The 26,079-nt window shown below is 39.0% G+C and overlaps 3 protein-coding genes across 3 annotated transcripts; all 3 read left to right on the top strand.

Moving 5' to 3' along the window:
• The first annotated feature begins 2,682 nt into the window (after positions 1-2,682).
• LOC146485716 (uncharacterized) lies at positions 2,683-4,805 on the top strand. Its single transcript, XM_085103072.1, has 4 exons — positions 2,683-2,881; positions 3,073-3,121; positions 3,809-3,843; positions 4,212-4,805. Exons 1-4 carry the CDS (start codon positions 2,771-2,773, stop codon positions 4,680-4,682), a joined length of 666 nt encoding a protein of 221 aa, XP_084959198.1. The 5' UTR covers positions 2,683-2,770; the 3' UTR covers positions 4,683-4,805.
• Positions 4,806-13,469: 8,664 nt separating this feature from the next.
• On the top strand, positions 13,470-17,652 carry LOC146485715 (uncharacterized). The gene is made up of 4 exons (XM_085103069.1): positions 13,470-13,881; positions 14,045-14,102; positions 16,606-16,640; positions 17,052-17,652. The coding sequence occupies exons 1-4, from the start codon at positions 13,741-13,743 to the stop codon at positions 17,511-17,513; spliced, it is 696 nt and encodes a 231-aa protein (XP_084959195.1). The 5' UTR covers positions 13,470-13,740; the 3' UTR covers positions 17,514-17,652.
• Positions 17,653-20,501: 2,849 nt separating this feature from the next.
• Positions 20,502-23,142, top strand: LOC146485714 (uncharacterized). The gene is made up of 4 exons (XM_085103070.1): positions 20,502-20,794; positions 20,968-21,025; positions 22,131-22,165; positions 22,561-23,142. The coding sequence occupies exons 1-4, from the start codon at positions 20,684-20,686 to the stop codon at positions 23,020-23,022; spliced, it is 666 nt and encodes a 221-aa protein (XP_084959196.1). The 5' UTR covers positions 20,502-20,683; the 3' UTR covers positions 23,023-23,142.
• Positions 23,143-26,079: the final 2,937 nt, after the last annotated feature.

Genomic DNA, 26,079 nt, shown 5'->3' with positions numbered 1-26,079 from the left:
TAGTTTTCTTTACTACTAATCAGGAAAGCTTTTAAGCCAAAAAGTTAACTTGGATCATAACAAATCTCTTACCAAATGTTTTGCTATAGTATCGCTGTATATTTTTACCTCATGTATCGCAATCCATGATGTAATGTGGGGCCGAGATTCACTCGTTCACTGCGCTGTTAGTATCGCGAACATCTGCTGACCATAGCATTGCAGGCTTCACCGACTCCAAATTAAATGGAACCGTCTTCCGTTGCCAAGTTTAATCTGTTTAATGGCTTCTTGAATAGATTTATTCGCTCACGAGCGCTCAATCAAAAGAAGAAGTTCGGAGGAATACTCGACAGCTTAAACAGTGGAAGTCCGACAGTTTTTGGCGTTTCCAGGGTAGCTTATGGTTTCGATCAGAGCCAAGAAAATCGGCTGCCATCCGACGCACATCGGCATCATTCATTGGCTGCCGTCGTTCGGTTTTCACACGTAAACAAAGGCTTATCTAAATAAATTTGTCATTTAGGAAATCGTTGTCTGTTTTTCTGTATATTTGAAACGTCGTGATCTCAACTTTCGATAGCAAATCAGATTTCACCAATGTGACACCGGGGACGTCAAATTTATACACAATTTTTACTTTCATGTTTATTTTGGGCCGGGGGCAATTCTTAACCCTGGCTTATTTTTCTTAGGGAGTAGTAAAGCGTACGAACGACGCGAAAGAGCTCGAAAGTTGCTTCGTTTGCTTTAATTAATATCACCGAGAAAAATAAGGGACTGCTTAAATAGGATTCCGCATTCGGAACCAAAATACGTACAGTGACAGTGTATTCAGTTTTAAAGTCAGTCAATCAGTTAAATGTTTACATTAAATAAGTAGCCGGAAGGAAGTCGCTAAAATGATTGTAGATTACTATAAGCAGCATCCAACGAAAATGTAAAGAGTTTCTCGGTAAAATAGTGAGGGATTCTCGATCACGGGAGTCGATAATATAGATAATTGCCGGGAGGAATGAGAAAGTTAAGTTGTTCAATTGACGGTATTCTGGAATAGAAACGCACACAGTGATGACACGAAGTCCTTCATGAGAGGTTTTTTGGAGTTGCTGGAGTACAAAATGGCTCTTAAATAATCGTGTATCAGTGAACGTTTTGCAGAAATGTCTTCCCAAATTTGATTCAAAGGAGGAATCTAACAGCTATTCCGCTTATTCTTATTCTGGAATACGGTCAATCGAACGTAAGCTTAGCGTTAGCCTTCAGCAATGATAGTGTCTATATGAACGCATCAGTCAACCTTCAGCACTGCCCATCCTCCCCTTCCCTCCCTTCCTCGGGCATTAGTAGGGCATTTCTCCGACATTGTCCCTCCTGGGGGCAGGGCGTAAGTCTACTCCCGGACATTCGAAGGTCTCGTGATTTTCATCTAACAGCACTGTCGCTTCGTTTCAATGATCAGTTTTATCGGCAAAGTCAATAAACATTCATTTAACTAGAAATACGTGACTCGCAAAACCTCGCGAAGCTGGGGCTGGGTGGAAAGCCCTCTTTCGTGTTGTAGCATCAAATGAGGAGATTAAAAGGTTTCTGAACATAGCAACTATTTTGATGAGCATGGTCTTTTCGTAGTTCCACAGGCTAGTTTGCGGTTAAAAATCTATTTCTGACGCGATGAAATGTACAACGGGCGTGCAGCGCTGTCGTGTTCGATGAATTTATTTCCCACGGAAAATTATTTTACCGCGGCCACAAAACGTGTAATTTCTTCAATGCAATCTTTCACAAAAAAAGATTTCTAAAAGAAAGGGAAAAGATTGTGGAGAGATAGTTCTGTATCCAGTGAATATTGATGAACATTGCAGTTGAAATTTGATCATGCACGCATATTTTTTCCGATGTATGCAAATTTTTTTCAGACGACGCCAGACAGTCTGACGTCATTCAAGTGCGGACACCTTCAAAAAAACATATATATATATATAAATATATTTTTCGCTCGAATTCGCGCGGCTTAGCTCCGCTCGGGCCGGCTCGGCCCGACAAATTTATTAACCTCGCTACGCTCGGGCCTTCGGCCCTCGCTTCGCGAGGAATTACCGCGTCTGGGAAGTCATAAATGAGATGGAAGATCCACAGAAAGAACGGTCACTGCCACAATACTGAGAAAAAGGACTTCATCCGATACTAGTTTGGAGTATAGAAGCTTTCATAAGCCTGGGGGAGGGGGATGGGACATGTTGGAATTGACTGATTGACTGACTGATGCATAAACCTTGGTGTTGTGCTATTGAATGGCATTTATTGTCGCGGTCTTAATGATGTTTGTTTTTGCATTTATTGTTGCTGTCTTCAGGAACTTCTTTTAGCTATTTTGGGGTACAATATTTTTTTTGGCGTCTGTCTGTTTGCCGGTCCAAGTTCAAATTGGCAAATGGTAGTGAAAGGCCTGTATTCCTTGTAATACTGAGACAAATCTAGTGAATTAAATATGGGAAACATACGAAAATGCATAGTTATAGCTCTAAGTAGGGCTTAAATGAGCTACCCAGCTATGAACGCATAAGAGTTTTGCATCCGATCCACGGCCAAATGATTTGCATAATTAAAACGAACCGGAAATTGAAAAGTTCGGCCCTGACCTTCGATAGCTTTATTGTCTAACGAACAAGATTATGGAACAAGTTTCTTTCTTTTGTTTCATCGTCCCATAGATGATGACGATGCATAGAGATAGTACACTTCACGACTGTCACCAAGGCAAAGCATTAAGGCACACTAGTAAACGAAGATGAAGTTTCAAGCTTTCAAGATTGTTTTCCTCGCCGTGGCTCTCGCCATTCCTTCTAAACATGGGGCTTTGGCAAGCAAAACCTCTCGCTGCCCTAAAAGCCAATGCCTGGTAAGAAAATCAAAGCTTTCGCCATGAGTCAAGTTGGACTTATAACTATGCGATTTTTTTGTTACTCAACTAATTTGCGGATGGAATTAAAACAATTTCGCAAATTCGCATCTGCTGTTAGTTTAATGTCTTTTCGATTATCAGTGACGATGATTTTTACTGAATTATAACATTTGGTGCTTTTTGATTAGACTGACGCTATTTCCTGCCTTGCTGAAGACCCCGGCAGAAGTACTCCAGGTAAGAGAACACTTCTGAGTCCAAAGGAGTATGAACTTGTCTATTAATTCATTATTGATAGGACAGCATCTCTTTGAAGCGAGTCGGAATAGTAGCTGTGACTTCTGCAGAAACACGCATTTATCGTTTTGCATCAGGCGCTCAATACTAAATACTGGTGCTTTAGTGAATTTTACTGAATTTTCAATCGATAATCCTTTCTGTTGTCTTAAATTTTGCGCCACCTTGAACTAACGAATGAGTAACACCTTAAGTGCCTTACTTAAGAGCATAACTAAGAGAATGAATATCGCACCATAAGCGAGATATAAATATTTCTTTTAACCGCTGCTAAAAAGCGTATAAATATTCTTTGATGTAAGCTGGTAAATACTTACGGTAAACCGTCTGTAAATGACAATGCAAAACTTTGTCCCGTAATGATTCAAGGACATACATCCCTCAGTTGAAAAGCACTACGTAAAGAAAAAGGCAAAAAAATGCTCTCATTGTGATTAAACAGGTCAATTACTGTTTCTTGGTTTGAGTTGCCAACCTTTCCTTCAATTATGATATCTAGGAAAACTGCTCAGGAAACCAAGCTAACCAGTGTTAGAAATTAAGAAAAGTGCATTTGGCTTGTAATGATTCAGTGAAACGCGAGTCTTGATTACTTGACAATTCTCATCGCATTCTACTTTGTTGTAGGTCATATCAGCAGATTGGCAAAGTTAGAGAAGGAGGTATGTATTACTTTTTAAAACAAACATTGAAACTGTGATCAGATACTTTCAGGATAGGGTTTCTTTGCTCATTGAGAAGTTAAATTTTTTCACATGCAAAATTTTTGCAACTACATAGAAACCTAATTTTCACATCGTCTTTAATGGACTAGGAGGCATTGTAGTTTTCTGATTGCCATGCGTTTCTTCGTTTTAATGTTGAGAATACACCCCAGTATCCCCCCTTTCAAGAAACTTTCAGTTGACGAAGGAATATGCTTGGTTTTGTGCTGATTTTGTGATATTTCTTTAGATAACATAGCAAAGAATTCCAAGGAAGACAGATCGCTAAACATTTTGATATTCTTCTTGCTTTCTCTCTTGGTAAGGTCGCTAGTTTAAAAGCACAACTGGCCAAAGCTGGAGAACCTTCGGGTTTCGCCATGCTCGGCAGCAATGGTCGTCTTCCCCAGAACCTTCTCTTGGCGGGTTATGACAAATACACAGCGTACGACTTGGCGTGGCAGTCCCTCCACATGGCGGCCGCTGCTGCCTGCAGAGGAAGCACCGCCTCAGGGGGAAGTGGGCCATGGGCTAACTCAGTGAGGGTGAGGAATAACAACAGCAGGAAGACCTGCGCTCAGATCTGCCTTGGCACAGTTCACTACCGCAACTGTGACGCAGAGGTTTCTATCTATGGAAGAAAGGGTAAGGCCACAAAGAATGGACAGCACGTGGGCGCGTTTTACAACTATGGCTGTAACCATACCGGCAACGGAGGAAATGAAGCGTCCGTTTCTAACGCAACCGTAATGAACTACGGCTACGCTTATTTCAGTTTTTGTTGCTGCCGAAAGTAACATTAACACAGCAGTTTTTGTTACCCGCGCGATTAAACCGGTTGTAGTAAGGGTAGAATAAGATTTATCGCCAAAATGTTGGGTAACATTTGAAGTTCAATAAAAGCTGTGAAAGAGGAAGAACCTTGTGTTATTCACTGTGAATCTGTTTTTTCTAATGCCTTACTAACAGAAAGTTGTTTCAGTGGTTTTGACTCATTTCATTTCCTATTTTTCTACTTAAAGCTACGCGCGACAGGAAAGATAATACTTGAATTCGTCTAACAAACTACTCGCAAAAATGATTCGTCACGCCATCTAAATAAAGCATCGTAAAGCTTAAACTTGCAATAAAAGGCCTTTTTACTGACATCTCTTATTTTTACTGTACACGAGCTCTCAGTTTAAGATCTCCTAATTCTGTGGTTTTCTATTTCGCTGATCATCATCAGTTCCTTGGTTCTCGGCGCCAGTTTCTTGCCATTTTTCTTTGTTTGGTTACTAGGTGCTTCTAGTTCTCATAGATATTTGTTCATCAGATGTTGATCACTTCATGTGTCTAACTGTTATCTTTGCTCAACAAACGGAAAAACTCATAAAGATTTTTTGGCCTTTTTGGAAAACATAATTCAGCGCTAAAAGGCAATGAACAATCAGCAAATTATTTCCTCTGTCAGAAATTAAAGATCAATTTCAAAGTCGATTGTATTCTGAATTCTAGCAAAAAGTCACTCAGAAGTGAAAATCATGCATTCTATAAAGAATGATTGAAAAATTCCATTCCTAACAACCGATTCTATATGCGGTCGTGTATAATCCGTTAAAGGCCCTAAAACTTATTGCCTTGCGATGTATCTGGAGACATTCTTAATTGATAAAATTCAGTGTCGTTTTCTGCGTAAAATTTAGCATAATCAAATTTAATCCACATTTGATCAACAAACCTGGAAGAAATCAAGTGTGTACTTGTTGCTAGCGCGTGGATTTTACAACCATGAATGAAGACCCAAGAAGAGTGCACAGAACACTAATAATGAACTTTGTTCGGTCACACGTTGGTTTTTGATAAAACATGGACTTCGGAGGAAAATTCAGGGAATCCATAATATCGTGGGAACTGAAGCCATTAGACGTTAAGAAAAAAAAATGAACTGGTTATGTCCACGTGACTGGCGCGTGGATAAGTTCAAGGGTACAGTTTTACAATTACACGCCTTCTTTGTCACGCAACCAATCAATCAATCAACCTTTATTTCTACTCATTCTTGTTCAAAAATAAAATTACAACAAAGAAAATATTTAAAAAAGTAATAGTTAGAGTACTGGCTGCCTGGAATAACCATAGGGGCTAGCAGAGCCAGGCAGCCAATTGACATCTGATTCAGTATTAAATAGAAATAAAATACAGGCCAGCAAGAAAGCTGAAGCACAAATGCACACGAAAAACTAGAAGAAAAAAAGGAAAAACGCAGCTTTGGGAAGCTAAATTCACTTTAAATTTAACGAAGCTCAAATTTTCGCTGACCGCTGACAGTTGTACACTTCCTGGCGTTGCCAACCAAAAGTAGCCGGCAACGAAATAAGCCAGAGAGAAAAAAATAGTAGGGAGCTAGAGAGTCAGCGATAATTATTGTTTCCAGCCAAAGACGACATTTAAGCAAAAATCCCAGTAAGCGTTTGGGGTAAATTCCTAGCCAGGATTTTAGGTCCCTATTTAAGTTCCCAGCTAGCAGAATTTCAGCCCGAGGAGCGGATAATCTGAGGAGCGGCTCCCTTGGGGAACTCCTGCTTGTATCGGTGAACGTGTTGAAAACAATATTGGAGAGACATTATGTGATTGGAGTTGTTGTTTAGAGTATTCAGGATCGATAAGTAGGCGTGTTTAATCCGCCAAAGGCCCTAAAACGTATTGTCATGCATAACTTAGGTGGCATAAAGAAGTTTACATGCCAAATATTAGCAAAATCGGTTAGATGAGGTGGCTCAGTGGCTAAAGTTCAAATACTGCACTGTAAAATGAAAAGAGCCAAATTGGTTTCAATGTCTCCAGGACCAATTTATCCCATGTTGGGCCGTTTTTGACAAAAGTAAGCCAAAACGGCCCTGGATGTTACCGATTGGGCCCCTCTTATTTCTGAATTGCTCCACTAAATTCTATTTTGGCATTTCCTCTCAATTTGACCCTTCCAAGAGCCAAATAGGAAATGCCGATTTGGCCCCAACAAAGGCTAATATGGTCCAATATGAAAAAATTGCACACAAAAAGATCAAGCCATGAATATTTTGTAATATTTATTACTGAAAACTTTAATGCTATGTACACTTGCAGAAATATATACAATGTACATTCCCCAAAATTGAAAGTGGCATGTTAGAAGTAATGGGTAATGGGTAACGTGCTGCTGGAAGTATGTTTTTATCTTTCCCTTGACTTGCAAACTTATCCAAAAGTAATTGGAATATGCAGCAGGATCCTTGCATACTTATATACATGTGTCTCAAAATCTAAAGGAAGGGCAGGTAAATCTTGCTGTGTTATTCCTGATATATCCGTACCTCCCCAATGGAGGTGTCTATGGACCCAGAATGCCTCTTCTTCTAGGGGGAAGAGGGGGAGGGGCTCTTTTGCCCTATTTTCATATTCACCCAACCTTTCCCAAGATTGGAAAATCCATATGGGAAGGTTCATAGGTTGTAGGCCCTTATATAAGTATTATCTGGAATTATACAACCACTTTCTAACTCTGTTGGAAATATTTGACATCATTTTAACTGAGGTAACCACCATTGACAAAGCAGCTTAGTTAAGGGCCTGGACATATTGTGATCAAATTCCTTTTTTCTACCGAATACTAGGTCTGACAACATGAAAATGAAAATCAGTGGAGAGCTCACGGCGACGAAATTACGCTTAAAGGGAAAGATTGCATTGACCAAAACCCCCCGCGTAAATGCTTACAGGCGTATTGTTTGAGAAAACGTACGCCTGTCACATCTCTACATAAACTTCCTGAACCAATGTTTTCACATGTTACGTTCGTGCAACAGTCGCGAACTGTAAATTAACTTTTCCCGCATTTTTCCAAATGACGTAACAAGGTGGGGGTGAGACAGCTACGTATGAAATAGCAGTAATCCCATTTTTTTTATTATTATTATTATTATTATTAGTATTATTATTATTATTATTATTATTGTTGTTGTTGTTGTTGTTGTTGTTGTTGTTGTTGTTATTATTATTATTATTAATATTATTATTATTATTATTATTATTATTATTATTATTATTATTATTATTATTACTATTATTATTATTATTATTATTATTATTATTATTATTATTATTATTATCGATGAGGGAAGCACAACCTGCCATACGGTCCGCGCGTCTGAAATTTAAATCAACCAATCAGATTTCAGCAACGGGTCAAAACTGAGTTTTCATACGTCATTGATATCTGCGCTCTGTGATTGGTTGTGCCAAGCAAGAGAAATTACATGAAGTGCTTATTGAAAGCGCAAGCAAAATATTTAGCATGGCCTGAACTGATGTTTTCTGTTTCGTCCTTTTGATTTTACCATATTCACGACGTAGCACGGCGACTATAAGTATTGATCGATTTACTTCGTCGTTTTGTTTTCGGTTGAATGGCCAGTATAGAGCGATCTTCGCCGCGTGAGGTTCACAGTAAAGACTCCGACGCTTTGGCCGACTGGACTCGAATTCCCTCTCCCGATTTTCGCAACTTTGACCAGCATTGGATCCATTACTACTCTGGAGATCTCGCAATTTACGGACAGCCGTTGTTTACATTCTGGTTGTGAAAGATGCTTTTCAAATTGTTCTTACATTTCGGAGAGACTGATCTCGCCGGGTGGGAACTGTAGTGTTTAGGAGTATAAATCTTTGAGAGATTTCCAAGTCCTCTGATTGTAATCCTCCTACAGCACTAGTATTTTAAAACTCAAAAAGACACTTAAAGTGTGCGGCTATTTTCAGTGTCTGTAAAATGTTGAAAGGCAGCCCAGCAATAGCTCGGAACGGAATAAGAAGGCTACATCGATCAACTGTGGACTGGACTCTTCGCTCACCGACCAACATTTGTGATTTGATTATAATTTATGTAATTTCATTAATTAACTTACTAACCTTGTGGCTAGTTTTATTGTCATTTATTGTCCCTACATTTTTTCTTGTGGTAATTGGTGATCTGTCTCAGTATGAGGTGTTTTTACGCTAAAATTTTACAGATTATCCTTATGGCTTTTTTAGACATTGTTTACTTTTAATTTACCGATTTGTGCCTTTAAATTGTTGTAAGTAAAGAAATTATATAAATTGAATAACATTGGTAAATGTATTGCTAGTCAGATCCATCCCTTAGATAGGGTGCGTGGGTGGGAGAGTGTCAAATGCTAAATGTCTTGAAGGACGGTGCCTACTATTGTTACTGCGCAAACAACAGTAAGCACTGAGATACTCGGGTTTCCTATGGGTAGTGCTCACTAATACAGGAATATTTTTACAAAGTTTAAAACTATGTGGAGAAAACAGAACTTAGCAAGTGCTCTTGGTATCCCATTGCATTTAAAATAAAATGTTTGCAATTGGTGGAGCCCCAAACATCAGATTGAAAGGGGGGAAATAGACCCCCCACCACATTTGAGCTAGAGTAAGAATTTATGGATGCCAAACATCAGACATTTTAAACAAAATAGTGAATGCCATGAGTAAGAGGTGGAAGGTACGTGTAGGGCGAGTTTGAGATAAGGTAACAAAGAAACAACAAAAGTAAAAAGCCAGACAAAATATTAGAAGGAAATGCACGCCTGTGAAAAATTCAACTTTTATTAACCGATTGACTAATAAAAAAATGCCCTGAATAACCTATTTATTTTTTATTATTGTTTTTTTTTCGTGGATCTTGTTGACTTTGTTTTCAGGGTGTTTATTCTCTTCCTTAGTTATATTGGAGCAGTTGTCAATTGGGACCCAGCTCTGTTACTTCCCCCTGCCATACCCCTCCTTCTTTTGTACTTGTTCTGTATCTGTTGTTGTTGTTTTTTTTTTTCTGTATATTTTGTTGGCTTCTGTGGCAATTCAATAAAAATAAGCAAAACTAAATAAAAGAAGAATGACTTTGGCAATTACAAGAGACTCGAAACAGTAGATGCAACACAGTAAATAGCCAAACATAAATAGATTCCATGTGATTGATAACATCTACAGTATATTTCATTGAATGAGGGATGGCAAACAGGAGCATGTGGAGAAAGCTACAATCAGTTGGGAGGCCAATAATCAGGTTGATGGGAATACTGGCTATGAGATGAATGTGTTAATTACCTGTCATAGCTGTTTCTAAGTAGCTTTTGTGGAGTACTGAAGGATATATCCTTGCAAAATCCCATCAAGGATTGGGCTTCATGATGTAGCCATTGTCAGAAATTTGGCATTAGCTCATCACATCCACAATTGTAGTTTGGGTTGTTCCTTGTGCTTTGAGTTTCAACCATGATAAAAAATAATGAAGTGCCAAGAGTTGTCTGGACATGTAAGATTGATAACAATTGCTGAACACTTATACTAATATCAGTTAATATAATATGGTTTTCTTTAGTGTTGGCTTTCATAATGAGGAACAACAAAAAAAGTTCAAAAACTCTGGGTCAAGAGGAACATATAATAATTGACAGGATTTAGAATTTTTAAATTTTAATATTCTTGATTTTTTGAAGTCTACTTGTCTGACAGGTGCGCAAAGTTTTAATAATAAGGGAAATAACGCGGATTTGGGGCTTAAACTTTATACTGTTTTGAATCAGGGTTCGGATTATCTTCATAAATCTGAATAACAAGAATAGGAATTAAGTCTAAATTTATAGGTGAAATGTCTAAATGTAAATAGCTGAAATTTTAACAACTAGCTACTAACTACTATAAACTAGCAAGAGAGTGATTTGAAAGTCTGGCCCACCTCGATTAGCACTCACTACCTGCGGGCCAATTCACTACCTAATTGTTCTTCTTGGTTGGATTTTTGAATCTGAACTTGAAACTCAGAGCAAGAAGTAGATGTTTATAATATTTTAGCAAATATTAGAGGTACATGTTGTGGGAACTCAGTTCCCAAATCTGGCCTGGAAATGTCTGTTGTGAGACTCAGATTCTCAGCTAAAAAGATACTGACGGCTTACTCGCTGATAACTCACAACAAGCTCGGGGCGGTGACTCGAAAAAAGTGAGTAATGCATGCTATCTACCATTACAACCAAATGAAAAATAGAAATTGAAACTTTTTCGGGGATACATCATGAAGCCGCAAACTAAATTTAATAAAAATCATGCGTATACAGTCGTGTCAATAATTTTATTCTGTATACTTGTATACATATTTATTAATTGATTTAGTGTTATATTTTATATTTAAACGCATAGAATAGCGCAAACTGTTTAAGGAGTACCTCATTTAAAAGCACTGCCCGCGTCGGACGGCCGCGGTTGTCAAGGTTTTTCGCTCTGCTTCTTTTTAACGCTGTGAGGTGTTATTCACTAAGTGAAGCTAAGTGGCTGTGTGGAAAGCTCCAGAATGTTGGGGAAAGGTATCTAGTGGTTTCCGTTTGTTTTAGGTTGGAGAAATAGGCCATTCTCGAGAACTCTGAAGCGGCTGGAGCGGTGATCGAACAACAAATTCGATAGTATTGTCATTTAGTCGACAGTGAAGTGTCACTTGCTAATGACGTAGGATAACCAGTTTTGACTGCCGCTCGTACTGCGGGCTCAAGCTCCGTATGGCAGGAAGATAACGTAAAAAAGTATTCACAAGGGTGGACCCCAGTCCCAGGATCTGCACCTGTCAAAGACCACCTTAAAGTGGACATGCGGATACGGCAATAAAACAACAATTGCCCAGCGAGTGACCTAAAACTTGCCGGTGTTTTCAGCACGGTAATTCCTTTCCACGTTCAAACGACGGCTTCTGTCAGCGTTTTATAACATCGGAAGACGTTTCCAATCTTGCATGGAACTACGTTGTCTTAGTTCAGACGACTTGCTTCTGCTGTGCCGAAAAAAGTACAGTTTAGTTTGACAAGCTTCGCCTTGTTACACGCCTCTGGTACGGAAACGATTCAGCGGAAGAATTTTCGGGAGGGGAATTTTCACGTGGCTTCAATCCTGAACTAAGTACAGTTCTGGCGAGTACAGTGCCTCACAAGAATCAACTATGTACATTAAAAAAGATTATTATTATTATTATTATTATTATTATTATTATTATTATTGTTATTATTATTATTATTATTATTATTATTATTATTATTATTATTATTATTATCATTATCTTACATGCGTAAGAGGCTCCAGGACACCTTTTCACAAAATTCCATTTGGGGATTTCATTGATGACTGCCGCTTAAACGCTAGCCAAGCGTGTCTCCGCTAATTTTAGAAAGTGAATGATGGCGTGACGTTGTAAATTAGTATTTTAGGATCTTTTTAACAACTTTTTTTATTTCATCAAAATTTTAGTCTTACTATTGTTAAAAAATTGTGCTTGAAAATAGCTCTGTTGTGCTTGGAAATAGTCGCTTTTTTTTAATCGAAATGAATTTTAAACTTTGAATTGTAAATAGGTTTTAATAGCTCTTTTTTCTACTTTTAACTTGTAAATATCAATTTTGCTTGGAATATTATAATAAAGAAAGATTTTATTTTTAATTATTATTATTATTATTATTATTATTATTATTATTATTATTATTATTACTATTATTATTATTATTAATATTATTATTATTATCACTGGGAAAAAACACTTGCAGAAACTGATCATGAAACACTTGTAGAAATTAAACACAATCACAAAAAAATGAAAGCACGGTGCAGAAAATGAAAACACTTTGTACAGATTCAAAAAGCAAACTCGCAGAAATTGAAAACACGTGAACAGGTTCAGAATACTTGCACGAATCACAAAATCCCTGCAGAGATCCATAACTCTACTGACCTTTCATCACATACCTTATAAATACAACTTTAGATCTCTTCGTGTCGAGCATTAAAGTTTTGGCCTAGCTAATTACAGTATCTGGAGAATTCGTTGAAAATGAAAATGTAGGTCATTTATTTGATCACACTGTTTCAGATAGGGGTATAGAATGGTAAAATCCGAGACCCGCCGAGACGCCGAGACCTTCGTTTAAAATCCGAGACCGAGACTTAACTACTTTTACTAAATCCGAGCCCGAGACGTCGCGATGCATCACGTGTTTTTTACTAACACTGCCGAAAAGCAAAGTAGTTATAGTTATCTGTGAGAGGCTCTGTTTGTGGTATCCCAGGAAGTCGTTTACGTGTGGCTGGATGGGAGGTCAAAGTTCGCCGATTGCGTACGAAAACGTACGTGTTTCAGATAGTGATCAGGGAGAGGCTTCCGGTTTTGGAAAATCCCTGTTTCACCGTCTACACAAAAACGATAAGTTGGCGCTTTTGAATCCATCCATTTTTTTCAGTTTTTAAAAGTCTCTGTTTATGGTGCCCGAGGAAGCCGTTTACGTGTGGATGGGAAGTCAAAGTTCGCCGATAACATACGAAAACGTACGTGTTTCAGATAGTGATCAGGGAGAGGCTTCCGGTTTTGGAAAATCCCTGTTTTGCCGTCTACACAAAAACGATAAGTTGACGCTTTCGAATCCCTCCATTTTTTTTCCAGTTTTTGAAAGACTCTGTTTGTGTTACCCGAGGAAGCCGTTTACGTGTGGATGGGGGGTAAAAACGCACAGAATATTATTCGACAATTACGTACGAAAACGTACTTGTCGAAGAAGCTTTTAAAAGGCAACTGAAAAACATTTACTGAAAACAAAGCTTCGTTTGCCAAGGAGGTCAAGCAGTGACCTCTGTACGTGTTTTCATCTTCTGTACTTGAGGCTTCTGCACGTGTTTTCTCGGAGAATTTTTAATCTGTGCACGTGGTTTTCATGTTCAGCAAGTGGTTATATATTTCTAAGCGTGTTTTTAGTTTCTTCAAACTTGTTTTGCCTCTATGAGCCACGGTAGTGACGGACTCGTACTGAGATGCAGTTTCAAGCCTTCACGTTTAGTTTCCTTGTCGTTGCTTTTGCCATTCCTTCCATGGATGGTGCTTTGGCAAGCAAAAAGACAGCAGACTGGGCTTCCTCGAGTATTTCATCTCGTTGTCCTAGAAGCGAATATTTGGTAAGAACATTAACATTTGGTCAATCATGTTGGTCTTTCTACATGTAAGATCATGCATTGCTCCATATAACAATAGATTGGTTACAACAGTATAAATGGAAAATTCTTTCCCGACTTCATTTTATTTTATGTTCTTTATTTATTCATTCATTTTTTCAATCAGACTGATATCATTTCCTGCATTGCTGCTGAAGCAAAATCTGAGGCTGGTGATAATCCAGGTAAAGAAAACGTCTCGCTCGAAAACAAACCGTAGCTAGCTGAGATTATAATATAATATGGATAATTATCTTGACTTTGATAATGAGCTATTATTTTCATAAATAAGACAAATCGAGCTTTCCATGGCATTGCTTTAGAATGGAAAATTGCTCGCGCTGATCATCATTTGACTGATTGTGCATGGCCAGTCAGTGCTTTCCAATACCAGAATGCTTGCTGAAAAATATGTCGGTATGCGTAGCCCACATAATATGCATCACACCGATCACATCTAAACTCGTAGACGACGCATTGTTGATCAAAGAGAGGTGTCTTGGTTTTTCTCACTTTGATCTCATCAGTAATTTACTTGTTTGAAATCATTGGGAGTAGCTCACTGTTGATTTCTTTCCAAGATCGGAGAGCTGTCTTCGGCTGATCGTTGATCTTTGAACGGTAAAACAATACGAACGGGCGTGTTCAGTGGAACATCACGAACTTTCTCGCGGTCTTGTAACTCGATTAACTTATTAGCTATGATGGATTCCATGAAACTCTTTGCAGGGAACTAGTGCTTAAGTTTCAAGAAGATCCTCTTCCGTTGTTGCATTCTTCCATAAATAGACCCGACAAGGATGAGAGGTGATGGGCACGATTTTTAACATAGTCATAAGAAGGGATCGTTTGTATCTGCTGTCAACGTGGTGTTGATATGATCGATCGATAATGGAGAAGGAGGCCTTTGTTTGTTGTCTTCCTGTAGTCACACGATTTTAGTTGACTGTCGATCTTTACGAGTTCTATTCCGATGAAAGAAAGTGTTTTTCCGGCATTTGTTGTTCGGTTTGCTTGAAAAGCATTATTTGGTTATTATTTTAGTTGCATGAACTTGTGGTCGTCACGTTAACGTTGATCTTCTGTTTCAAGGTCTAGGTTATCCTTCGCCAATGTTTAGTAACTGTAGTTTACAGGTGTTGTCGTCTAGTTGATTATCTCTATCTCGAAAAAGACTTGCTTGGCAATTCTTGCTCAGTGTCTGATTCAGAGTCTTGGTACAGGCTCTACGTTAAAGCCAAGCGAGTGTTTACGCTTTACTGCGGCTAAGGTCAGTGTCATCTACCTATCTCTTGTAAAAAGGATAATTTATTCTCGTCTTCTAGCTTCTCTTCGATAAACAAATGTATTTTCCATGAGTGGTCCAAGAGGTGACCCATCGCTACCCCATTAATTTGTTCGTAGAGGTTACCTGCTAGTTAAATTGGAACAGTTCACGTTTGGTATCCACTCTCAAAAGCTCAACGAGATCGTCAGTACAAGCATTGTTAGCAAGAATCGGTATGGTTTCCTCAAGAGCCACGTTTGTTAAGAGCTCAGATTCATCATCTGGTACCTTGATGTCATGCTCATTTTAAAATTGCACTTACTGGAATACGCATCTGTGATTCTGTAATTGTTGACTGACAGGGGATTGGATTTCTCGTCAAGCCATTTCGCGAGAGCATAATTGTATGTCCCCGTGGCAGATAAGATTGATCGCATCACCAGCTGTTCTTTATGCATCTTGGGCAGGCCATTTAGAGATGTGCTAATCTAAAGCCTTTCAGACTGAATCAGCAATGTGTTTAAGGAGAACTCTACGAACCACCGAATGAAGATATTTATCTTTCTCCAGTAGTGGGTGAATTGAATAAGTAAAACACGGATCGGATTATGGAACACAGCACGAAGAAATCATTTATTAATTATTTATTTATTTATTTATTTATTTATTATTTTTTGTTTATTTTATTAGCTTAGCTTTGCCTTTATGATACCAAAAAAAGAAAATCACAATCAATAAGTAGACGTTGGCAGGCACATCGCAACAACTAAGTAGCCAATTACTGCGGGCCCAGAAATAAAATAAATGTAAAAGAAAGAGAGGAAAAACGCATTACATGCAGCGCGTTATTAGTACGTCTAGAAATATATAGTGGATTTGCATTCAAACAGATGGTTTTAAACGTTGGAGGGTTGTAGTTCATTCTGACAGCTCAAGAGTAGTAGTAGTAGTAGTAGTAGTAGTAGTAGTAGTAGTAGTAGTAGTAGTAGTAGTAGTAGTAGTAGTAGTAGTAGTAGTAGTAGTAGTAGTAGTAGTAGTAGTAGTAGTAGTAGTAGTAGATTGTTGTAGCCAGGTGAGCTCATTCATTTGATAATCAGCTCACACCGGCATTAAGAAATTAAAACTAAGTGTTAGACGAGCGCTTAAACTGGTTATTTTAAAGGCTTACCTAACAGAAGGCAGCGTGGCCGAGTGCTTTAAGGGAGTCGCACTTGTAATCTGGAGGTCCCGACCGACAGAAACAGATATTTTAAATGGAACATAACATGGTTAACAATCGCAACTGGAGGAAGGGGCGGGCCATTTGCAGTTTAGTGAGGGCGGGACTTGAACCCGGTTTATTTCATTACCCCGAGCTGGTAATTAAGTTGAATTATTATAATTTTTAATCGTATTTCCCTCCTTTCTGCTTTTCTTTGTAGGTCATGCAAACAGACTGGAAAATTTAGAGAAGGAGGTATACAAAGTTTGAAATGAAACGGAAAATATGAACTTTTACTTGATAGCATTGCTTTGAGATGACAGTATTACACGTAAAGATTTTTAGCAAGAGAAATTTAAAAATTGTTCATTTTTTAAAAGGAATTGCATACGGTTTGCAAATTTTGGAACGCTAAAGCTTTACCCTTTAGAGTAGTAAAAATTCCTTCATTGTACTTTAAAGAGTCAAAGATAATATATTAATGTCACCTTGGTTATAGGATCTGTGATCGCTGTTGACAAAAGCTTAGGATAGGATAAATTGTGACGTCTCGGTTTCTCTTGAGATAAAATGATACTTCGAAAAGGAACATTGGGTTATGTGGACACTACGCCTCTCTTTTAATCAACTGGCTTACATTTTCTACCCGTTTTCCTTAATTTCAAGGTCGCCAATTTGAAAGCACAATTGGCCAACGCTGGAAAACCTTCGCCCACCGATGGTCCTCTGCCCCAAAACCTTCTCTTGGGAGGCTATGACAAATACACAGCGTACGACTTGGCGTGGCAGTCCCTCCACATGGCGGCGGCTGCTGCCTGCAGAGGAAGCACCGCCTCGGGGGGAAGTGGACCATGGGCTAACTCAGTGAGGGTGAGAAATATTCCTGGCAATAAAACCTGCGCCCAGATCTGTCTTGAGACAGGTCACTTCCGCCACTGTGACGCTGAGGTTTCTATCTATGGGAAAAAAGGAAAGGCCACAAGGAATGGACAGGTCGTGGGCACGTTTTACAACTACGGATGTGGGGCTTCGTGGGGTAACGGAGGAAATGAGGCGTCCGTTTCTGACGAAGCTATCCTGAATCACAGTGGCAATTACTTCAGTTTCTGTTGCTGCCGAAAGCCGTAGCATTTCGCGGCATTTTTGTCACCCGACAAATCAACAGTCAGTCAACTGCTTGTAGTAGGGGTATAGTAACAAATGAATTGATCCAAGTAATGTCGGGTAACATTTGGAAGTTTAATAAAAAGCTGTAAAAGACGAAAAAGTTGTGTTATTCGCTGTGTATCTTCTCATGCCTTTTCAGTGAAAATTTTCCAAATTCAGGGAATTTGTTTCAGTGATATACATTCTCGGACGTCAATTCCCGTTCAGTTTCATAAGCAACACCAGGACGGGGAAAATAAGACTCGAATTTTTCTACTAACGTACCAGTTGTGCCAAAAATGATACAAGCTCTGCATCCGCAAAATCCCGACATCGCGACAAAAAAAAAGTTCAAAATTTCGGTTAAAGTGTTTTCCACTCACGTTCTGATCGTTTTCTCTTCATTGTCCTCAGTATTCTGTATTTCTCTATGCTTGTTACGCTTTAAGATCCTGATTAAGTTGTTTCACTTGGTTTCAGAGTTTGCTTTCCTTTCTATCCCCTTTCTCACCTTTTTCGGGCCCGGGGAAACAAAGTCGTTTTCAAATTTATCCGGATACATGAAGGCGTGGACCTAACCGGTTCCAGGTCTTTTCATGCGACTTTAGGTTGATATCGTGGAAGTTGGAGAGGTGGGGGGAGAGGCGGTGGGAGTTTGAGAGGGAAGGGGGGTGGATGGGTAACGTAACAACTGGTTCTCTTAAAAGGGCAGTGTCACCTATTTTCAGTGTCACTTTTAAAAATAGCTAAAAGCATATTTGTATGGATGGAAACGTTAAAGTAATGGTTCAGTTTTGTTAATAATAACTGTACTTGTTCACAGAAACTAGTATCATTCATCTTTCGCTGCGGATGGCTAGGATGGAAATGGATTACAACTTTAAAAAATTGGCCTATTTTTTCAAGTTCCTTCTGAGCTCCAATAGTTTGGAAAAAATTTCTAAAAATTGATTATAGTTTGTTCTTCCTCGGAGAAATCATTTCGTATTTAGCTTCCGGTGCTCCAAGTGTAACTTCATGTCAGAGAACAGGTTCCTAGTCAATCATTTGGGCAGCTTTGAGCAACATACAAGAAAATCTCCTTGATAGATTGAGATTCTGAAGAGCACCAGATTCATAAGAAAATTTCCCTCCAAAAACCAAAATGAGTGCCGCCATTTTCATTTTGGATGGCATTCAGTAGGCTGGCCGCTTTTTCATGACGTTATTTCATGATCATCCAACGAAATTAGCGCAAACTTCAAACGCGGCTTGCTAATTTTTTTTTCTTTTTTTTTTTTTTTTGGCGTAAATTTTCTTTTTCCTTAAGCATGAACTGAAAGCGCCTTCGTGTTTGGCTGCAGTCTGCAATAACAGAGAAAGAAAGAGTAGTACTATTTCATAATTTTCAAAGAAGAGCCTCCACCGGCTTAACGCCGCGACGAGAAAGTCAGGCTGTCAAAGAAACTCCAAAATGTACATGTTTGCAGCTAACATTTTTTTTTTTTTGAATACTGCTTCGAAATATCATACTAATCTAGTCACAAAAGATCAGAGAATAAAGCATTATTACTTCGATTCTGCATTGGATAGATAGAGTACAGCTGACTTATTGCGACGTTAGAAGATCACTATAAGCTCCTAGTAAGCTCGGCTTACGCAACAAGACAGCTGAGGGAAGGGGACGGTAAAGATCGTTGTGTGACCGACATAACATGCACCTTAGACAGTACCTACGCATTTTAAGGCGATTATCTACTTGAACTGGTTTTCTTTGATTTGTTACAACGTGAAGACAACGAGCGATAGGAAAGTTGCAATCTTGAGTCGTGAATACTTCGCCGTCACGTTGGTCACACAAAGACTGGAATTTGCCGTCCCACCACAACAGCCGTCGTGTTCAGTAAACTCACTAGTCTATTGCTGTCAAAATGTCTTCAAGGGTCCTAACACAACTTTAGCTGATGTTAAAGGCAGTCAGCGGTGCCAAAGGACGAATTCCAAATAAAAAAATCACAAGTAAGTGAAAAGGATTTGAGGTGTAGGCTCAGCTTTTAAAATACTGAGATTCGGATTTCAGAATCACGGCAACGAAGTTAGACTCGTATACGTTCCGCACCATCTCGCCTGTCAAAACCACTGGCTTGAAGCAAGACTATGTTTTACATGTAAATAGACATGTCGTTAGTTAATATTCTTTGTTTATTTATTTAAATTATAAGGGCAGCAGAATTAAAATATGATAAAGACACTCCGTTGTTTATAGTAGCAGTGAATTTAAGCTATTTCAGGCCGGTTTATTTTGCATACACTCCACTCATGAAAATAAAATCTTGCCGGGAGCAACGTTCAACTGGTCAATTAAAAAGTGTAAGCGATGTTATTCTAACTCACTGCAAGGCATTTTTATGACAGTAATTTTTGCAAATTTCTTTATACCTCGACTGAAAATACGGTCCAACGTTTTAACTGTTGATTCAGCCTTGTAGCCGTCTGTTTTAAATGATGACTGAACCAAATTGAAACGTGTTTATTAAGTTACGGAGTCACTCAAGCTTCAAATGTAAACATGAACTGAGTGACGGAGAAAATCAGTTTAGCCTCGCTATAACTCGAGCTCTTAATAGCAACAAAACTGATAGCCGCTAGTAAATTTATGTAAGCAACATCCGAGGGAAAGGAATTTCTGTTTGAAATATTGAGAAGTTTGAGATCGTGCCGCAGTACCGCGGGTTGCCGAGCGGTATACATTGAAGAAATTGGCACGACATACATTAGTACTCAGACAAATCCACTTAATTAAATTTTTTTTTTCTGAGACAGCGAAAATGTAAATTTTCCTGCGAGCTCGAGCCTTTTTTAGCTTGCAAAAGAAATCGAGATTTTAAATAGCTTCGAACAAAAATTGAGATTGCGAGGCTCAAAATAATTACTCAAAGTTTATTTTGATGCGTATTCAGTTTTGAAAGACCAGTGGGGAAACCGGAAGTTGAAAGTTTAACCTGAACTTTCGATACATTGTATTTTTAGCAGCTTTGTCTAACGAACAAGATTATCGCACAAGTTTTCTTCTTTTGTTTCATCGTCCCATGATGACGTTGCCTAGATATAGTAAACTGCTCTTTCAACACTCCACGTTTCATTGCCTAACTTATTAGTTCGGACAGACGAAGATGAAGTTTCAAGCTTTCAAACTTATTTTCTTTGCCGTTGCTCTCGCCATTCCTTCCAAGCATGAAGCTTTCGCAAGTAAAACCTCTGGCTGCCCTAAAAGCCAATGTCTGGTAAGAAAATCAATGCTTCCTCCTGAGTCATTTTGGACGTTTCATGTATACCATTTTGTGTTTCTTCCATACACTTTTTTTTTCTTTTTTTTAATTTTGCACTTCTTGTTGGCGTTTTGCTTAATTATAAGCGATAATTAATAGGATTATTATAATTGTTGTTCTTTGATCAGACTGACGCTATTGCCTGCCTTGCTACTGGAGCTAAATCTGCGGACGTTGGTATCCCAGGTAAAAGAACACTGGTATTTTTGAAAGACCGGCAAGCTTATGTGGTAGGACGAGAGTGAACTACTAATTTTAACCGTGCTGAACAGAAACCTCAACTGCGAGAATGAAAATCAAGCCATGAACAACGATTTAAGATACTGAGTATTCGGCCTCCAACTGTCAGAGGGTATAAGGGCCTCTTCATATGATCCCGGTTGACCGGGCTAGCCCGCTTACCGAGATCTCGCCTCATTCCTGTTTCTTTTGTAAAAAATTCGATGTGTTCATATGAGAAGGCGGGCCAGCCCGGTTACCGAGATCTCGGTTTCAGCGACCGAGATCTCGGGAGTCCGGGACGAAAATTTTGTCATATGAACACGGTATCCCGGTTACCGGGATGAAGTCTATAACCAAACATTCGCGTCTTAGAACGGATGTATTTGATTATTACGGCTCATTTCTGAGATGTTCTAGTTCAAAATAATTCCTTTTCGTAGTAGAGATAAAGATATAATACTTTTGAGGTTTGTAGAACCGATAAAAATGAAAAATTCTTGCCGGGCTTGTTCGGTAAATGTCACGCTCGATTGACCGCGTCACCACTTTTCATCTCGGTAACCGGGATGAAATCTCCCATATGAACGGACCGCAAAATTCATCCCGCTTACCGAGCCATCCCGGTAACCGGGATCATATGAAGAGGCCCTAAATGGCTTCAGCGGTGTAATCTGATGAATTTTACAGCAAACAGACTATACATGACCGTTCAACTTACTCCTTTCGTAGATATAGAACAGTACTTCCGTTAATCTTGAGAATATTTATCCGTGAAAAGCACTGTTTAGGTTTATTGAGAACGCCCCCACCTGGATTGGACACGATTGATCAGTTTTTCTCTCTTTGAATACGTCAACCCTTTTAAGTTACTGCATCCGAGAAACGTTCAGGGGAAACCTTCACTCTAGAGGCCAAGTGAGATAGAAAAAATACAAAAACGGAAATCTTGGCAGTTTGGCCCACAACAACTTTGAACCCAAGTCTTTCCGTTGGACAGGTGCGTAATATAATTTGACGAATTTTTAAATTCGGTACTGAAACTAACCTGAGAGTTCTGTCTCACTTTTAGGCCATAGAAACAGACTCTCAAAGCTGGAGAACGAGGTAAGCTATGATTCAAAAGACAAAGGGGAAAAAAGACCGTTTACTTCAAAGATAGAACTCCTTTGCCTCTGAGCATTTCCAATTCTCTTCGTATGCAAATTTTGTCACTTTTAATCCTAGCATATTCATTAATTTCGCAACATCTTGATTGACTTGGAATCAATTGAACGGTTCACTGAGTCCAAAACTCTGCTTTTTTCCCCCTTACTGCTAAAAGTCCAGCCAATATATGTCCCCCTTCAAGGAAATCTTTACCTCTATTCCCTAAAAGGGGGGTCCTAGATTTGTGATTTTTGCGTTTTTTCTTCATTGTAATAATAAACTAGATGTTCTAAGAAAGAAGCATAGCCGCTTATTTACTTTCCTTTTCTCTCTCTCCTTTCTCTCTTGGTAAGGTCGCTAGTTTGAAAGCACAACTGGCCAAAGCTGGAAAACCTTCGGGTTTCGCCATGCTCGACAGCAATGGTCGTCTTCCCCAGAACCTTCTCTTGGCAGGTTATGACAAATACTCAGTGTACGACTTGGCGTGGCAGTCCCTCCACATGGCGGCTGCTGCTGCCTGCAGAGGAAGCACCTCCTCAGGGGGTACTGGTTGTTGTGGTAATCAGGTTATGGTACGAAATACCAGTGACAAGAAGACCTGCGCTCAGATCTGTGCCCAGACCGCTTACCGCAACTGTGATGCCGAGGTTTCTGTCTATGGAAGAAAGGGCAAGGCCACAAAGAATGGACAGATCGTAGGCTCATTTTACAACTATCGTTGCAACCATGGTGGGAACGGAGGAAGTGAGGCGTCCGTTTCTAACGAAACTGTAATGAAGTACGGTTATTTCAGTTTTTGTTGCTGCCGAAAGTAACATTAACACAGCAGATTTTGTTTCCCGCGCGATTAAACCAGTTGTAGTAAGGGTAGAATAAGATTTATCGCCAAAATGTTGGGTAACATTTGAAGTTCAATAAAAGCTGTGAAAAGGGAAGGACGTTTGTGTTTTACATTGTTGCTCCGTGTTTCCTAATAATTTCAAGATTCAGAGAGTCTGTTTCGGTCAGTGGTTTAACTGATATCATTTCAGTCACATTTTGCTAGAAAGCTAAGAAAGCTAAGACTTCAATTCATCTACTTAACTCAGTAACATCTAATGTAAAAATATTACATCGCGAGATCATAAAACATAGTAAAAGCTTTAACTTGCGATGGAAACCTTTCCACTGACGTCAAGATCTCTTGATTCGATAAATTTCTTTTTTACGCTTCGTGAGTCAGTCTGATAAAGCTCTCTTTTCGCTCTCCTGATTCTGCAGTTCCCGATTTCCCTGATCAGTTACTAGTTCCCTAGCTTGTTTTTGCTTACTTGCCTTTTCCGATCCTTCTCTGACATGTTCTTATATACAGTATGTTCATCAGATCTTGATCATTTCTTCCTGTGCATTTTGTTACGTTCGCTTTCAAAACAGAAAAATAAAATGAAGGATTTTTCTTGTTCCATAAAAGAATTAAAACAATTTCGCAGTAATTGTCTGAAGGCAATAAAGGACAAGCAACTTTTCTCCTCACTGAGTCTCTTAGAAATTTTAGCCAAATTTCAAAGTCAATCATTCTTTGAATTCTTGCAAAAGCTACTCGTGTGATCAGTCTTGACGTAAACTCTAAAGGATGATTGAAAAAGTCCACCAGAGTACACCAGAAAGCCGTTTTCACGCCGCTTAAAATCGGTTTAAGGAAAATATCTTGTTCGCATTTCAAGCAATACAAAAACGCTATGCTCAAAACACAAATCAATGTTTTGGGGTGTTTTGTAATTTTTTGGGGGGTGATTTTTAGGTATATTTGGGAGGAGATAGTTTTTCTCAAAAGAGTAGTAAAATTTGGAGAAAAAAGAAATAGTTAAGCTTTTATGTAGTTTAAAAATTAGAAAGTTTGAAGTTAAAAATTGATATATGGACACCCAAACAGTCCCCTACCAACCTGGTGTGCTCTTGGGTTGGGGTAACTGTCTGTTTGTGTTCCAAAAATATTTTTCTTTCTGTTATCCCTTCTTTAAACTTCTTACAATTCCATTCAAATTCACTTGTACCCCCACCTTAATAAGCATGGAATTTGATATGCAGTCATGTTTACTCCGTGAAGGGCCATAAAACTTATAACCTGCGGGACCAGACGTCGGGTGAAACAAAAGACGGAAAAGGCGCCTACTCACGCAGGCTGTACAACTTACTGCTTTGCGCAAATTAGAGAAACGACCACCCGTAAAAGAAAATATGTACCCCTTAACAGTTTCAGCCTTGCAACGAGAATTTATGGTGATAACTCGATGTTCAGGGGGTGGGGGGTTCCTGGGGATTTTTGGTGGATGTCGCCTGATATATGGTTCTCCTTATACTGATCCAAATTTTACATAGCAGGGCCCGCAGAGCAGGTTTTGAAGTGGGAGGAGTGGGCGCTTAGGGTTTTTTTTTTTTTGGGGGGGGGGGGGGGGGCACTAAAGCGAACGCGTTGGCGTTCGACAACCTGGGGGTCCGAGGCCATGATCCCCCGGGAAAATTTTAAATTTAAGTCTTCTGAAATGGCTAGAAATGTATCAAAAATTGTCAATACTGATGTAAATTTTTAATTGTGTCAACTAAAATTTGTATTTTTCTTTCCTTTTGAAGTAAGGAGTCTGGCCCTTACCATTTGACCGATACAACAGGCTGACTGACCAGTTTTTTTCGACTTGTTTTCTTGTGAAAGCCAGCAGCTTTTGAACACCCAATTTCGCTGTTCATGTTTCCGTAAATCATGTGTGCGTCTTTGTTCGTCATGACAACGGGATTGAATGATCTAGGATGACCGTAGCTGTGCATAATTCTCCGTTTCAAATATTTACGGGTAACGGCGATGAGTAGCTTTCATTAATGAAAGTCTTTGTACAAAAAACGTCCTCGAACTTATTCAGTGATGAAACTATATCTTCGTGAACTGAACACCGATCCAAGAACGAATGAAAATAGAAACAAGCGGCTGAAATTCTGTTATTTCGCGGTTGAAATATAGTCGTCCGTTCAGCAGCAAACTAACAACAAACTGTCTGAAATTGTCGGGTTTGTCAGAGAAAACCTTAATATACTTTATAATATCTAAGGAAAGTTGTTTCTGTAAGCAGTGGATCAGTGGTTAAGTAAACTAAAACGAAATATATTTTTAACCATCTAAAAAGCCCCCTCCCCCATCCCCTCCCCCTCCGCTGTCCTTGCATAGTGCGTTTCAGAGTCAAAAATTTGGCGGATCCAGACATTCAGGTACTGGGGGGCTGCGCGCGCATTGGAACGCTCTCTTGCTTCTTTTCATGAGACGAAATATCTCGTTGCCTCGAGCTCGGCCCGCGAAATCACTAAGTTTTGACAATTCTTCTACCGTGTAGGTACATTCATTAGCTAGGCGATATGATAATAGTGCTCGGCTGTCGTCAACAATTGGTCGTCTAATTTATGTGCATTTAAGTTCAGGGTCCCGACTTAGCTAATGTAAAATATCCCGCTGTGATGTCGTTAAAATATAAGTAGTATTTTCCGTCTGTTTTTTACCATTTATCACTCAAAATTGAATTTGGGCTTTCTTGAAAATTTGAATTAAATAATATTCCAATATTTTTAATCTTTTATAAAATCAAAAGTCTCTCGAGTACATTTCATAATTATATAAACAGGAGAAGAATATGAATATTGACTTTACAACTGTGTATACTGTCTGCTGCGTGACCAAATAATTTCACATGATTCAAAAGAGGTTGTATTCTTACAAAGGGTAAGTTACAAATATTTATTTAATCCTGACCTTCGTCATTTTGTTTTAGTGGTAATGTTGTCCCAAGAACAAGATTACCGAACAAGTTTCTTTCTTTTGTTTCACTGCACGACAATGATACGACATTGCA

Source organism: Pavona decussata, unplaced genomic scaffold (genome assembly GCF_977016875.1).
Source record: "Pavona decussata unplaced genomic scaffold, jaPavDecu1.1 SCAFFOLD_25, whole genome shotgun sequence".
NCBI lineage: Eukaryota > Metazoa > Cnidaria > Anthozoa > Scleractinia > Agariciidae > Pavona > Pavona decussata.
Note: the sequence above shows the minus strand (reverse complement) of the source record. Positions and strands in the feature narration are given on the sequence as shown.

Bases quoted from the DNA above. Each gene is read 5' to 3' on its own strand.
- LOC146485716 (XM_085103072.1), top strand. From the start codon at position 2,771: ATGAAGTTTCAAGCTTTCAAGATTGTTTTCCTCGCCGTGGCTCTCGCC. The intron at 2,882-3,072 runs GTAAGAAAATCA...CTTTTTGATTAG, and splicing joins GCCCTAAAAGCCAATGCCTG to ACTGACGCTATTTCCTGCCT. The intron at 3,122-3,808 runs GTAAGAGAACAC...ACTTTGTTGTAG, and splicing joins CCCCGGCAGAAGTACTCCAG to GTCATATCAGCAGATTGGCA.
- LOC146485715 (XM_085103069.1), top strand. From the start codon at position 13,741: ATGCAGTTTCAAGCCTTCACGTTTAGTTTCCTTGTCGTTGCTTTTGCC. The intron at 13,882-14,044 runs GTAAGAACATTA...TTTTTCAATCAG, and splicing joins GTCCTAGAAGCGAATATTTG to ACTGATATCATTTCCTGCAT. The intron at 16,641-17,051 runs GTATACAAAGTT...CTTAATTTCAAG, and splicing joins TGGAAAATTTAGAGAAGGAG to GTCGCCAATTTGAAAGCACA.
- LOC146485714 (XM_085103070.1), top strand. From the start codon at position 20,684: ATGAAGTTTCAAGCTTTCAAACTTATTTTCTTTGCCGTTGCTCTCGCC. The intron at 21,026-22,130 runs GTAAAAGAACAC...TCTCACTTTTAG, and splicing joins TGCGGACGTTGGTATCCCAG to GCCATAGAAACAGACTCTCA. The intron at 22,166-22,560 runs GTAAGCTATGAT...TCTCTTGGTAAG, and splicing joins TCTCAAAGCTGGAGAACGAG to GTCGCTAGTTTGAAAGCACA.